Raw genomic sequence first — 14,414 nt, 5'->3', positions numbered from 1 at the left:
AATTCTCAGCCCTTTCCAGATTCATCCTCTAGGACACATCCCATCTCCTTACCTATTACCGCTCCATTTTAAACACTGTCTGACTAGCAGCTTCAACATCTACCACGCACCTCGTCCACTACCTCTCACACCTCTATTCCCACTCTTCTTTACCACATTTCCTCCAGTTTCCAAGAATGTGTTTGTTCCTTCCTTCCCAACACCAACACCAATTCATTCACTGACAAAACACCACTCCATCAACTATCAATCTCCACTTCCCTCTTCCAGCAAAATTGCTCCCAGTTGAGAACCACTGACCTATATCTCCCCTGCAGATTAATAATAATTTTTATGTCTAAGGCAAAAATAACTTTAATTCAGACTTATCAAACAAGCAAAATAAGTGAAAGATAGGAAAATTCTTATGCATTCCCAAATATTTTCAATGAAAACTGCCTTCAATTTAGTCTTTACAAAAAACTACACCTACTAATTACTCTATCTACAGGTTACTCTTTTATAATGAGCTCCCCACTCTACCAAAGCAGGCTTCCCTATTTGCATTTCTTAAAAAATTTAATTCCTAATTTTAAAAAGTCAACTATATTACCTATAATTACACTAAATATGGCCACGGAAGTGATGAAAATTGCTCCAGTTCCTCAGCAAACTACAATTACAGTCGCAAAGAGAAGAACGCCATGAAGAGAAATGAACTAACCCAGCATCTTTAAGGAGATCCAAGAAAGCATGGGACTTCTGAATAGAATTCTCAATGCTGCCCAAAACACCTGCATCATCCAGGATCATGCTTGTCAATGAGTGGGCATGAAGGGCTTCAGACAAAGAGAAATTCATATTTCTTAAGTGGGCATTTTCATGTTCCAGCTATAAAAGAAGACTAAAAATGTCTGACATGATTTTTTCTCATTGTCATCAAAAGTAGTCTTGCCTATTTTCAAGGAACAAAACTAAAACACTCAAAATGTAATTAATTTCTAATTAACCTAACTCTCTACCAGTAAAGACAGAGACCATATCACATAGTAACCAAAACCCACAGGCACCCAACAAAGTTTCCTATATAACACTTAGGTGGTATATAAATAAACCAAAGTTACCGTTTTATTAATGATCTTTCACAAAAGATCACATTTCTAACTAGTTCAATTCATAATGGAGCCTTATTCCACATTAGAAAATTACCTGCTTTAAGTTTCTCTTAAATTAGAAAATGAAATATAGAATCTGATTTGAATAAAACATATTACAACTCTGCTGAATGTTAAGAATTAACTTTAGTGAGCAAAATATCTAATGCTTACGTTTAAAAGTCCTAAATCATACCCAACCCAATTTATTAAATGTACAATCACCAATATTTTCTTTGGCTTCTTGAAAATATTCCCCCCATGCACTCTTCCCCTTCCGCTCATCATCTATGCACTTAAAACCCCCTGTAAGCTCAACTCTAGTATTTCTCAGAAAGGCCATTAATGTTCATGATGCCCCTTTTGCCTTACATGAGCAGGTGCTCAACATTTATTGAATGAGTGTCCGCCAATCCAACGGATGCACTTTCAAAAATTCCTCCCTACACTCATCCTGTGATAAATTATATTTAGATAGAACTTTTTAGATTATGCCCTTTCATGCACATTACCTAATGTAATTCTCATAGTATATATTTTTATCTTTCATTGCATTCTTAGAAGTTTTCCAATATCTTAAATTTATTTAAATGATTCACTTTCTTAATTCATTGCCAGGAGAGTCTCATCGTGTCTTTTATGTTACTGTATATACAGTATATGCACAAAAGTGCCTTCTTGAATCAAAGAATCATGAAAAGGAAATAAGCTAATGTCATATAAAAGCGCACACGCGCAAACGCACACACACACACACACACACACACACACAAAACCAGATTTTCACATTTTTAAAAACATGCTTTCTGGAATATAGATCATATGATCACTAAATACCAGTAAATGCAAAAGTCCACATGATACAACAAATTTGCAACATATTATAGTTTTAAATCTTACAAATTATGTGTATATGGCTTAAAATCAAATCAAAATAAAACCAAAACACTCTCTAAAGCAGAAGAAGAAACTTGTTTACCTCACTGACTCGTTTATCAGCCTTCAGTCTTATTACTCTTCCCTCCTTTAACTGCTTTAGGCACTCCTGCAGGTTTTCCTAAACAGAGTCAATATTATAACTAATTCATAGTATAATATCCCAAAGCCTTTCCAGCTATTGGTCTCATCAGGATTTAGGGGCAGAGCCAGAAGTGAACTCAGATTTTAGTCTGCTACTGGTAATATCATACCATGCTAGTGAAATGAATTATCAAAATCTATCAAGTTAGCATAGGTAAGATTTATTTAAATTCCACTCTTTCGAACATAAATTTGTGGTAGCCCACCATAAAAGGCATATGCATATAAATAACATAGTAAGTCAGAAATAAGAAGTTAAAACCCAGAAAGAAAAATTCTATTTTTATTTGTGGGTCTCCTTATAGTAGGAAGTCCTATTAATGCACATGCTTAACATACCTGAATTGCCTAATTGCAGATTCAAAAGCATGTTCTTAAGAAGTACTCACTTCTAAAGCAATTCACAGTCAAGCACTGTTCCTGGAGTTCCCTGGGTATGAAATAATCTAATCATCAAAACCCTAAAAGGGGGCTTCCCTGCTGGCACAGTGGTTAAGAATCCGCCTGCCAGTGCAGGGGACACGGGTTCGAGCCCTAGTCCAGGAAGAACCCACATGCCGCAGAGCAACTAAGCCCATGCACCACGACTACTGAGCCTATGCTCTAGAACCCACATGCCACAACTACTGAAGCCTGTGCGCCTAGAGCCTGTGCCCTGCAATAAGAGAAGCCACCACACTGCAACGAAGAGTAGCCCCCCGCTCGATGCAACTGGAGAAAGCCTGCGAGCAGCAACGAAGACCCAACACAGCCAAAAATAAATAAATAAATGTATAAAAAAAAACCCTATGAGGAAAGAATGATCACTAACTCCATGGTTTTTGTTTGTTTTTTTGCGTTACGTAGGCCTCTCACTGTTGTGGCCTCTCCCATTGTGGAGCACAGGCTCCGAACAAGCAGGCTCAGCGGCCATGGCTCTCGGGCCTAGACGCTCTGCGGCATGTGGGATCCTCCCGGACTGGGGCACGAACCCGTGTCCCCTGCATCGGCAGGTGGACTCTCAACCACTGCACCACCAGGGAAGCGCTATTTTACAGATGAGGGAAACAGAGGCAGAGAAGTAGAATAAGTAGAGCAGCACAGCCAAGGTCACACCACTAAGTAGCAGAGCCACACTGTGGACTCAGGAAGCTGGGTGCCATTCCTGTTCACGGAGGTGGTAGTCTTCCCATTCACCAAGGTCACTGAAATAAAATGAACGCTGATAAACTCTCTTAGGAGTTTTAGGAACTAAGACACTTCGGTCCTTGAAGTGGGGACACTGCTTGCAATAGGCAGAATTCTAACAGAGGCCCCAAGATTCCTACTTACTGAAGTACACAAACCTTCCACTTATCCAATCAAACTCTAAATCTAGGTGCTGCAATGAAGGGATTTTGCAGATGGAATTAAGGTTCAAAATCAGTTGATTTTTTAAGATAGGGAGATTATTCTAGGTGGATGTGACCTACTCAGGCACCCCATGAAAAGGACCTGAACTCTTCCTGAATTGAAGTACAAAAGGGACAAGAGGGAGACTCTCCATTGCTGGCTCTGAAGAAGTCCAATGCTGCGGCAGGGAAGGCAAGCGAGAGGCCTCTAGGACCTGAGACTGTCCCCCGACTGACAGCCAGCAAGGAAATGGGGACCTCTGTCCTGCAACTGCAGAATCTGAATTATGCCAACAAGCCGAAGAAGCTTGGAGGCATTCTTTCCCAGAGCCTCGGGATGCTAACACAGCCAGACTGAAATCTTGATTTCAGCTCTGTGACCCACACAAACTATGGTGAACATCCAACGTTTGGGACTCAATGTCTTACACTTAAATTTCACGTGCTTTAACACTCTCGGGAGAGAACCCACATGTTCCCGTGTGTATCTGAGCAGGAAACCCAGTCACGCTGTGCCTGGACTTCTGACCTACAGAACTGTGAGGTAGTCAAATAGGTACTGTTTTCAATCAGTAAGAGTGTAGTAAAAGAATTAATATTCTACTCAACCTCCAGGCTCATGAACAAAATGAACGATTTTCATTGTTTTAAGCCACTGTTTCAGGGTGGTTTCCTATGCAGCGATAAACAATCAGAATACCTACACTTATGGAAACAGTAAGGTATATTTATACATTTTAGCTGCTTTGAACAATCACTTAAAGAATGAGGAACTCTATTATATGCCATCATTGGCAGAGGAGCTGGTATCACTTTCTGGAGAGTAGCTCTTGGTACCTAACAACAATCCTACATCAGGGGTTTACCCTAAGGAAATCAAAGATGTGGGCAAAGATTTATCTACCAACATGATGTCATAAGATTGTTTATAACCAAACCCTAGAAGAAAGCTAAGAGCCTCCAAATTGGGATTGGTTTAAACAAAAACAGATCACCGAATGAAGGAATGCGCTATGAAGCCACTAAGAAAATAATGACAACAGGTCTCAACCAGAGTTAATGAATGGGCTTCAGGAGTTCTACATTCAAAATATATCTGTGCGTTTTTCCTGGGAGATGGTGCATAAGCTTAATCAAATTCTCTGGTGTAGAAGAGTATTTAGTGATAAGACAAAATATTTTTCATACTTTTTTCAGACAAAAGAGCAGATCAGGTGTGTGTACATGCAGAGGTGGCTTTTATTTCCTTCAATGAGTTGTTCATTGTTTTCAAGAATTTACTCAATGAACATATATTTTTATATTCAGATCATGTTTAAAAAACTGACAGTCTAAGAACTTCAAATTCTTTAATGTTTCATTACTAAAGCCAGCCAAATTTTCAATGGGGAAAAAGGGGGAAAAATTGCAAACTTCCTCTACTTTCAATATAATGCTTTAATAAATCTTCTAAAACCGATTTCGAAGAATTTCTAAACAAATAAGCAAATAAACAAAAAAAATCTCACCACAGTCAGAGGAAAGTAGAGTGAAACTTCCTGACTGGTTCTAAATAGCACATCAAAGTGCAATTACATGAAATAGTTTCTTCCTCTAGTGGAGGGAATTAGAACACAGTGTTAAAATTTGTGGAAAAGTGTACCCTCCTCCCACAAAGTATTAATAATTCATGTCCCTTACATGGAAATATGGAACCAAAAAAGTTAGAAAGTAAAATTGCTTGATATTCTATTACTTAAGTAAGACTAATGATAAGGCTTTGGAATAATTTTCCTTCCTGTCATCTGCTCTCCTTTCCTCCCTTCTGTACACTGGCTAGGGTGATTTTTCTGGGACAAAGCTCCCATCATATTGGATATCAAATTTTATGTTCACCCTTTCTCCATTTAACATTGAAATCAATCATTTCTCATATAATCAGGGGATTCATAACCTTGTTTTTTTTGTGTGGGCTACAAAATATTCCACTGACTGGGTTTACTGGTTAACCACTTTACACATTTAAATTCTTTCCAACTTTTCAATATTATAAGACAAAATAACTGTTTTTATGCTTTTTTCCATATTGAGAATAACGTTCTTGCAATAAATCCATAAAAATGAGTTTGACGTCAAAGCAAATGAACATTTTTAAGGCTCTGAGGTACCTATCTCCAAACTTCTTTCCAAAAGATTTCTGAGATTTTATACTGCCCACAGCGATGTATCACTTGGTATATAACCTCTACTACAACTGTTGGCTTATTTCCTCACGTAGAGTGCAAGTTATTTGAAGATAGGGGGTGTATTTTATTAAGTGTTTATCCCCAGCACCTGTGCCTAGCACAACGTGGGCGGTCAATAAATAATTGCTTAATAAGGAAAATCCCTGCCAATACAAGATGTACGTGTGTGAAAGACAGACTGTGTGTTTTTCTCTAACTGAATAGATGAAAACTTGTCATCTTCTTTAATGTGCAATTTTTTTCCCTATAATTAGCAATTTAATTTCTCTTTTAGATTATATTGTAAAAATTCAGATTCTCTGAGGCAAATGGACCTGGCACTACCCATTAGCTATATAACCTTGGACAAGTTCTATAACTCTAGGTCTCAACTTCCTCATCTATAAAATGGAGATAAGCTCCCATATCACAGAGCTCTCGTGAGGATTACATGAGTTAAAACACATATAAAATTAGAAGAGTGCTTGGTACACAGCATATGTTCAATTAATGCTGAATGAATAACATGTGAATGCAAACAGTAGTGAAGGGCTTAAAATGAAATAGTCTCATCCCACTCCCACATTCGGCACTCATGAAGTGACCGATTCTTTACTCAGGTTTTTAATTGTAAAATACGATATGCGTACTGAGAAGTGCACAGAGCAAAACTGTCAATGTGACAAATAAAAAGAGAATACTTACATAACCAGTACTCAAATCTGAAAGTATTGATACTTGTCAGCATCTCAAAACCCCCCCCATATCCTTTTCCCATCACAATCTCCTTCCCTCTTCCCAGTTAAACACCATCCTCATTTCTTGACAATCCTTTCCTTTAACCTGCATGCATCCCTAACAAAAGAGTTTAGTTTTGTCAACATCTAACTTTATGTAGAGGATCATAGTATATGAAGTCCTTTTTATCGTATTTCTTTCACTCAACATTGGTTTAAAAAATTCATCCACATTGCAGCCTGTAGCTCTAGTTAGTTCAATTTTATCGCTTGATAGTTTTCCCACTGTACGAATACACATAATTTATTTAATTTTTGACTCCTAATGGACATTTAGTTTGTTTTCAGTTTGTGCTAATGCAAATCATGGACAGGAATCCTGCTGTACCAGTTATTCTGGTGCATTTACACAGGGCGGGGGTGAGGGCTGCTGGCTCACAGGCTATTTATATACCTTCAGTTGATGGAGAGTGCTAAATGCTTTCCAAAGTAGTTGTGTCGATTTACACTCCAGTATAAGCAGGGTAGAAGATTCCCATAGTACTCCAGGTCTACAATACCTGATACTACCACACTTTATTTATGTATCTGTCAAACTGATTGGCATGTAGTTTCACTGGTTTTCACTCACTTTTATTACTTAATGAAGTCCTACACTTTTCTGTGTTTACTGGCTGTTTGGATTTCCTTTTTTATGAGGTTTACGTCAACTATTGTCATTTTTTATTATTATTATTTATTTATTTTTGGCTGAGTTGGGTCTTCGTTGCTGCGTGCAGGCTTTCTCTAGTTGTGGTGAGCGGGGACTACTCTTCATTGCAGTGGCTTCTCTTGTCGTGGAGCACAGGATCTAGGCGGGTGGGCTTCAGTAGTTGCGGCACGTGGGCTCAGTAGTTGCAGCTCACAGGCTCTAGAGCACAGGCTCCGTAGTTGTGGTGCACAGGCTTCGTTGCTCCGCGGCATGTGGGATCTTCCTGGATCAGGGCTCGAGCACGTGTCCCCTGCCTTGGCAGGCAGATTATTAACAACTGTGACACCAGGGAGGTCCAACTATTGTTATTTTGAATTCTTCTCCAAGTAATACTCTTACATGACCATTTTCTGACTAAATTGGAGGCATTATCTGTTCACTTTCTATTTTACTAAGTAAGGGTTTAGTTCCTTTACACTCTTCCTATGTCCACACTGCTCAGTAATGTCATCATTAGTTCTTCCACTGCTCATGATCTCTTTGACTTGTAGTGATATACTTAAAAACCTACATTGTTGCTCAACTATAAACTCTCTCAACGTCACGCTTTGTAAAATGAGGACATTCATACCATCTTCCCTTTTTTCTACCTCCTGTCTCCCTTCCAGACCTAGCTTTTACATTGTCAAAGTTGAAATTTATACTCTGTTCTATGTGCAGTTAAGTCTTCTGTTATTTGAGAGTCAGTAGGGAGTAAGGTTTAAGACAACAGGCAGAGAGCCTAAACTCAAAGCTTCGATCCAACCCTAAATTAGGTACAGCCTGGGCAAGTTCCTTCCCTGTCTTAGCTTCCTTTTCACAAAAGTGGGAATGATATTAGCACCAACCTCATAAGGCTATTCAGAGGATTAAATGAGTTAATATATGCAAAAACACTTACAGCCTAATATATACTAAGTACATACTAGTACATTTCAGTACATACCAAGTTAATGCAAATACATACTAAGTATACTTTAGGTTAGTTTTTTGTTACTACATGCAAGTTGACAATAAAAGCTGCAAACCAAGACAGTATTGCCTTTATTACAATGAAATTAATATTGCCCACTGCAGATGTACTCTGTGTATAGACTACACCTCGTTCCATACTGTGTCAGTGTCACTGCCCTTGTGCAGGCTGACCACATACCCCAAGCCGCCTTGGGATGTTCCAGTTTATACCTGTTGTCCTGATGTTACAGCATTAGAGCGCCTCCTTACACTACTGAAGTGTAAGGACTTTGGACAAGTTCTGGTTTGGACAACAAATTAGATAGGTGGTCATTACCGCCGTGTGTCGCCAAAAAGGGGGACATCTATAGTGTCAAGTTTAAGTGGATTCTTCTCTTCCTCACCAATAGTAGGTTAAAAATCAACCATAGCTTAGTTTGCTTCAGGTTTATATCAGTATAGCCTTTTTTCCTCTGGAGTTCAAGTTCCTTCTCTTCCTCTCCCTCTTCCCTTCCAACAGTGCCTAATACCTAGTAAGTACAATATGCCTCAAGGTGTTTCCAAGCTCTGAATCACACAATCAATAGAAGCCTCTTCAATCTAGACTAGCTGCTCTCTGCACTGAATCCCCTATTACCTTCCTTCTTGGTTTATTGCCTCATTTTGCTGGATTATTTCTATAAAAAGCTTAAGGTGTAGCACAGGAGGTCAATTTTTCAAATTTCTTTCTGTACAAAATATCTTCTTCAGTCTCCACTTATGACTGATAGTTTGGCTGGATACAAACCCCTAGGGTGAAAACTATGTGCCTGAAAAACTTTGGAGGTATCTTTCTAATGCCTTCCAGGATCCATGGTGCTGATGACAGTATGATAAAAGTCAGATTTTAACTTTTTTTTTTTTAGGTGACCAGTATTTTTCTCTCTGGAATGGATGTATCCTGTCAGTATTTTATTCTATGTTAATTTATTTTTTCAGTATTTTAAAGTTTCATAATGAAGGGTGCCTAGGTATAAGTCTATTCTTGTTCATCTTGCTCAAAACTTGAGTAACTATTTTCAATCAGAGGCCTGATGTCTACTTTCAGCTGTGGGGAATTTTGTTGCCCTTTGACAGCTTCCCTCCATTTTTTTTCTGGGTCTGGAGTTTCTAATAGTTACATGTTGCATCTCCCAGATGCAGCCTCTCTAACATATTGCTATCACATTTTCCATTGTGTCTTTCTTTTTTATATAATGAGAATTTTTTAAAATTCCTACTGAAGTTATTTCAGCAACCATATTTTCATTTCCAAGAGACCTCTCTTGCTTTTTGACCATTCTCTTTTTAATTAACACCCTAGTCTTATTTTATAGTTGCTAGCCCTTTTTAAATCTCCCTCAGAATACTAATTAGGGTTTTTTCTTAAATTATTTTGTTCCCTAAATTGTCCCCGGTCCTACCAGGATATGTTTTCACACTTTGTCCCCCTCTCTCATGTTGTAAGCTTTACTCAACTATCAGGCAAACGACAGTTATTTTCTATTTAAGAATGAGTGCAGAAAGCTCCCTGAAGTCAACGATTGATTGGTTTCTTATGCAGGAAGAAGCGGGGAGTAACTGTAATAGGATCCCCCGCAAACACAATTTTCTAGGGTGTGAAAACTCACACTAGCTGCCCTAGTTCTCGCCAGTTTCACTGTTTTCAAAATGAAAGCATCTCATTTCAGGAGTGTGAGGGCGGGGCTGGGAGTCCACTCCTCCAAACACAACCCTTCAATGAGCTCCCCTATTTCAGTCACACTTTTAACTAACTCCACCCTCTCTCCTACATGCGCATCTGAGCATTGGGCTACTTCTGCAGTTGGGGTCAGAATCCTCCTCAGTTGCAGGTGGTCCCTGTGCATATTCTAGTTGATGCTTTTCCTCTGTTCTACTGCCTCAGTTTCACACTCTTCCACTTGTCTTCCGTCTTTCAAAACTGTGTTGAAATCTCTTGATTGTTGTGGGCTTATATACTTAAACACTTTGATACCATCCTTGTAGTGTCTTGTCAAATCGGAGAAGAGGTGAAAGGGTTCTCAGTGCATTTTGAATCTACTATTCTGTGGTCCCAGTGTGTAAACTTCTTGGTCTTCCCCAGTGTCTATCATTACTATTAGAAATACAATCTCCTGGTCTACTCATGAAGGAAATGAACACAACACACCTAAAATGACAAGGAACGTGGATCAGATGCTCTAGGGTCTTGTTGTACTCTGCCATTTACTAATAAGCCACTTACGTGCTACAAATTGTAGGTGCTCATTTATAAAATGAAAGAGGGTAACTCTACATGAACTATAGATTTCTCCTACTCTAACATTTCATAATTTTCTAAGTTTTTTTCTTAAAATTTCTCTATATTATCATTAATTTTAATTAAAAAAATAAAAATCTAACTTTCTCTTTTGAAAATCAAAGAGTTAATTCCCATAGTCCTACAATAATGGGATAATTAGTTCTGAAACCGGTCATGTTTCATATGAAAAGAAAATCATATTAAATGATTTTTAAAAATTAAACATGGACTTTGTAGCACAAAGACAAGGTCCCCCCCAAATGGTGTTCCTTTATTTACTAGAAATGTTCAGCTCTTCGTTAAAGTTGAAATAAAATAAATACATTATTTTTGAGGTGCAAAAATTTCTTATGAAAATCAATTTTTCTTTTCTGTCCATACAAACAAAAGTATGGAATGACATTAGAGGTCAGGTTTATTTGGTAATAGAATGTAGCTTCTTGATATTTTTTATTTTAGGAAAGGAGAATATCAACATCAAAACTTTTTTCAACTTTATTTTTATTTAAAATGAGGACATATTTTCCTCTTGTAAAAAGAGAGTTCAACTAGAACTGTCAATTTTCTCATCTGTAAAACAAGAGCACTGAATCAGCTGACTACATTCATTCAGAACTCAATTTCTTTATCGTATGATCACTAAGGTTCTCCCTAAATCTAATATACTAAGGTTCTAAGGAAAGGAAAATATATTACTAACGACATGTTTTGATTTTTATTTCTTAGAGTTCAAATGTCCACCATTCACCCTGGTCTAAGCTTAACCAGTCAAGGGGATACAATGCAGATGGGAGGAGAAAACAGAACCCTCACACAAGCTGTGCCATGTTGCAATCAGGCTTCCGTTTGAAAAATAATCTTCTCTATAGCTTTAAAGTGATACCTTTGTCCCGGCAATGCTTCTTGTTTCAAACTGATTTTCTCTGGCTCTTCCTGAACACTTTCTGAGGAATCATTGACCTCTTCGATTTCTGAGGAGGAAGGACTCTCTAATGTCACAGTCACAGGAAATTCTGATGGACCTGAGTGTCCCAAGAAGAAGATAGGAAACCACAGAGTTGTTAAACTACAGTGCAAAGAAAGAAGACAAGATTGTATAAAAGACAACACAAGCCAGATACCAAATATGCAAATATTAGAGGACATTTAACAAAAGTGATCTGAGATATCATTATTTATAAACGTCTCTCCCTGCTCCTTAGTCTAAAACAGGCAATGACTAATTAAAAGTACAGTAACATATTTTTGCTGTTACTGTACAGACCTCTGTTGTACATGGTTAGGATTAGTAATGGGAATTGCCCATATTATTTTATTAAGTTTCTTTCACAGAAGCCAAGGGAAGATCCAAGGTAACCATTTTTTCTCAGATCAACTTTAGACTGCAAATGAAAAATTTATTTTTCACTATCAGACAAAAACAGTCTGGAAGAAAATGTAGTTTTTTGGAGGAAAATACATCAGTAAAGGGACTGATAAAGAATCAGAAGAATAATCAGAAAGTCAACATATCTAAGCTGTGTATAACAGATGTTAGAATTTAAAAAAGTAAATCACTTACACATACATAACTAAAACTGACCCATCAAAAATTTCATCTTCTCATCACCCTTAAGCCAAAACTAGGGTAACAGTAATACAATTCTCCTGTCAAGCTTCACTGCCACTGCAATGTTGTTCAATTGGACATTTCCAAACATTTAAAACCTGATCTGGCCACAACCCCATAAAAGTCTACAGATCATAAAGAAGTGTGCTGGGATTATGTAACTACACAGAAGACAAGTAACTAGGACATCATTTCGACAACAAGCTGCAAATCTGCAGCATAGGAAAATCCCAACAGGAGAACGAGGTGCACACCCTTCTCTCTGGGCATGCAAGGGCAGGACTGACACCCAAGATGCTCTTCTCTCAACCTCAGCAGAGGTGCCTCTCACAGAGCAACTATGCAGTCTCCCAGAACCACTGGGAAGGAGAATCTGATACGGACAGTATTAGCTTGCCATGAAGCCAGAAGCGAGGAAATGTGTGTGGCCTTGGTGAGACAGCAGAGGTTTGGGAGATGTTGCTTTATATTGGCTTTCAGATCAGGAATTTGTACATATAGCCCACAAACAACTTTTCTTGAAAACATATGAACATTCTTGAGTATGACAGCTCCATGTGAGGGGTCAGAAATGGCAGTCAAGTTTGTTTCACTGGCTAACAGCTGATTTGCGGACTGGAGAACAGGCTTCCTTGTTTACAGACAACCACAAGGCTGCCAGTTGTGTGCCAAATCCACACAACTACACAGTTGCATTGGGAAAGCGACCAAACATGTTTTACATGGATTTATTTCAGAGAGGGAAATCCTTCTTGTAAGGTTCTGTCAGTTTAAAAAGCAAGAAGAATGACCATTCACCTTTGCCAATTCAAGCCCTATATATCATAAATATGATAGCTACACACCAGCAACTGATTACATACATCATGAGCTCTGATGAATGGAAAGCCCCTAAAAAGATATCAACAAAACAAAGTTAGATCTTGATGTAAATACATCACCAGTTAAACCCAGTTAATACAACTATTTACTATTATGTACAGTACCCATACAGAATTGTGTATAAAAATAAATAAGCTCAAAAGAAGGACCTGGAAGGCTCTGCTACGGAGAAAACTGAACAGAATTCAGCTAACTAGCTTGGTAATAACTCTCTGAACTGCTGAGAGGCCCCTTCAGTTCCTATGTTCAGGATGGTTGAGATTTCAGTCTCACTTCTGTAAATGGTGATATTAATCGTTCTCTAATTTACCACTCTGTGTGACGAGGATGGACCTGAGATTAACTGTCTCAGGAAGAAGACAGAAAACCACAGAGTTGTTAAACTCAAGTGCAAAGACTGGGGAGTCAACACTATTCTTTTATGCAACAGCAATTCACATTACCATTTGGTCAGATTCTTTCAAAACAGAAGCTGCACTCACATGTATTAAAAGACAAAAATTAACTGCCATCTGTATCAGTATGTTAATGTGCTTCAATCACATGTTTTCATGAAAGTTTAAACATAAAATCACCTTTAAGCTCTAGGCCATGTGATCTGCTCCCTGCCATGTCAGATTATACCCTGTGAAGTTTACTGTCTTAAGAGTGACAGAGTTCTTTATACCTTGACAAATAACTAAAAGGAAAATAAAAACACACACACACAATAAGATGAAGAGCCTATACATTTGTCAATCTTGATTTATTTGCTTTTCTTCAGTCAATTGGAGGTTTATAGCCACATTCTTAAAATCATTAACTGCAATCTTCCCAAACAGGTAATTGATGAACTGATGCATTCTAAAACTTGTCAGTAACAAAGTGTTATTCCAGTTTACAGCAACAGTTTAATTCTATTTAGGTACTAAAATTGAATACACTGAATACTGCAAACTTTATTCCCAACCACTCAGTAAAGTACTACATACTTTTGAGACAAAGGGAAAAAAAAGAAAAACCTAAAAAGCATAAGACTCTTCCGATTTTCATTTCCAAAGATACATGCCAATCTTGATGATCAATCAGCGACTTAAATGTCAACTATAAACCCAGTATATTATTAGCTGTTATGCAGTATACTAGAGCAATAGAAGAGAGAGGACCTCAAACCCTCTCTTCCCTCAAATTGAAAGGCAGGCTTCCTGACCCCTCCAGACCACTACTGGACACAGGGAACACACACTGTTTCAGGACCCCAATCAAGAGTCACCTGCTTTGTGATTACTTCCATGACACACCCTCACCAACACCACTGAATTTGCTGCTCCTACAGGACATTACATATATTTCCTATTTTAACACATACCACAGTGCATTATAATTATGATTGCAGATACATGTTCTAACAATTTA

The 14,414-nt window shown here is 38.0% G+C and overlaps 1 protein-coding gene across 1 annotated transcript in view; it reads right to left on the bottom strand.

The window, feature by feature from the left end:
- Window positions 1–14,414, bottom strand: part of LOC136131409 (centrosomal protein of 78 kDa-like) — a 97,462-nt gene that overhangs the window by 78,848 nt on the left and 4,200 nt on the right. Inside the window, 5 exon segments of the mRNA XM_065888184.1 lie at window positions 704–870; window positions 2,113–2,192; window positions 11,422–11,550; window positions 13,330–13,333; window positions 13,610–13,698. Of these exon segments, the coding sequence (XP_065744256.1) occupies window positions 704–870; window positions 2,113–2,192; window positions 11,422–11,550; window positions 13,330–13,333; window positions 13,610–13,698 (469 nt within the window).

This window comes from Phocoena phocoena, chromosome 11, assembly GCF_963924675.1.
Source record: "Phocoena phocoena chromosome 11, mPhoPho1.1, whole genome shotgun sequence".
NCBI classification, from domain to species: domain Eukaryota; kingdom Metazoa; phylum Chordata; class Mammalia; order Artiodactyla; family Phocoenidae; genus Phocoena; species Phocoena phocoena.
This window is presented reverse-complemented; position numbering and strand designations above follow the sequence as displayed.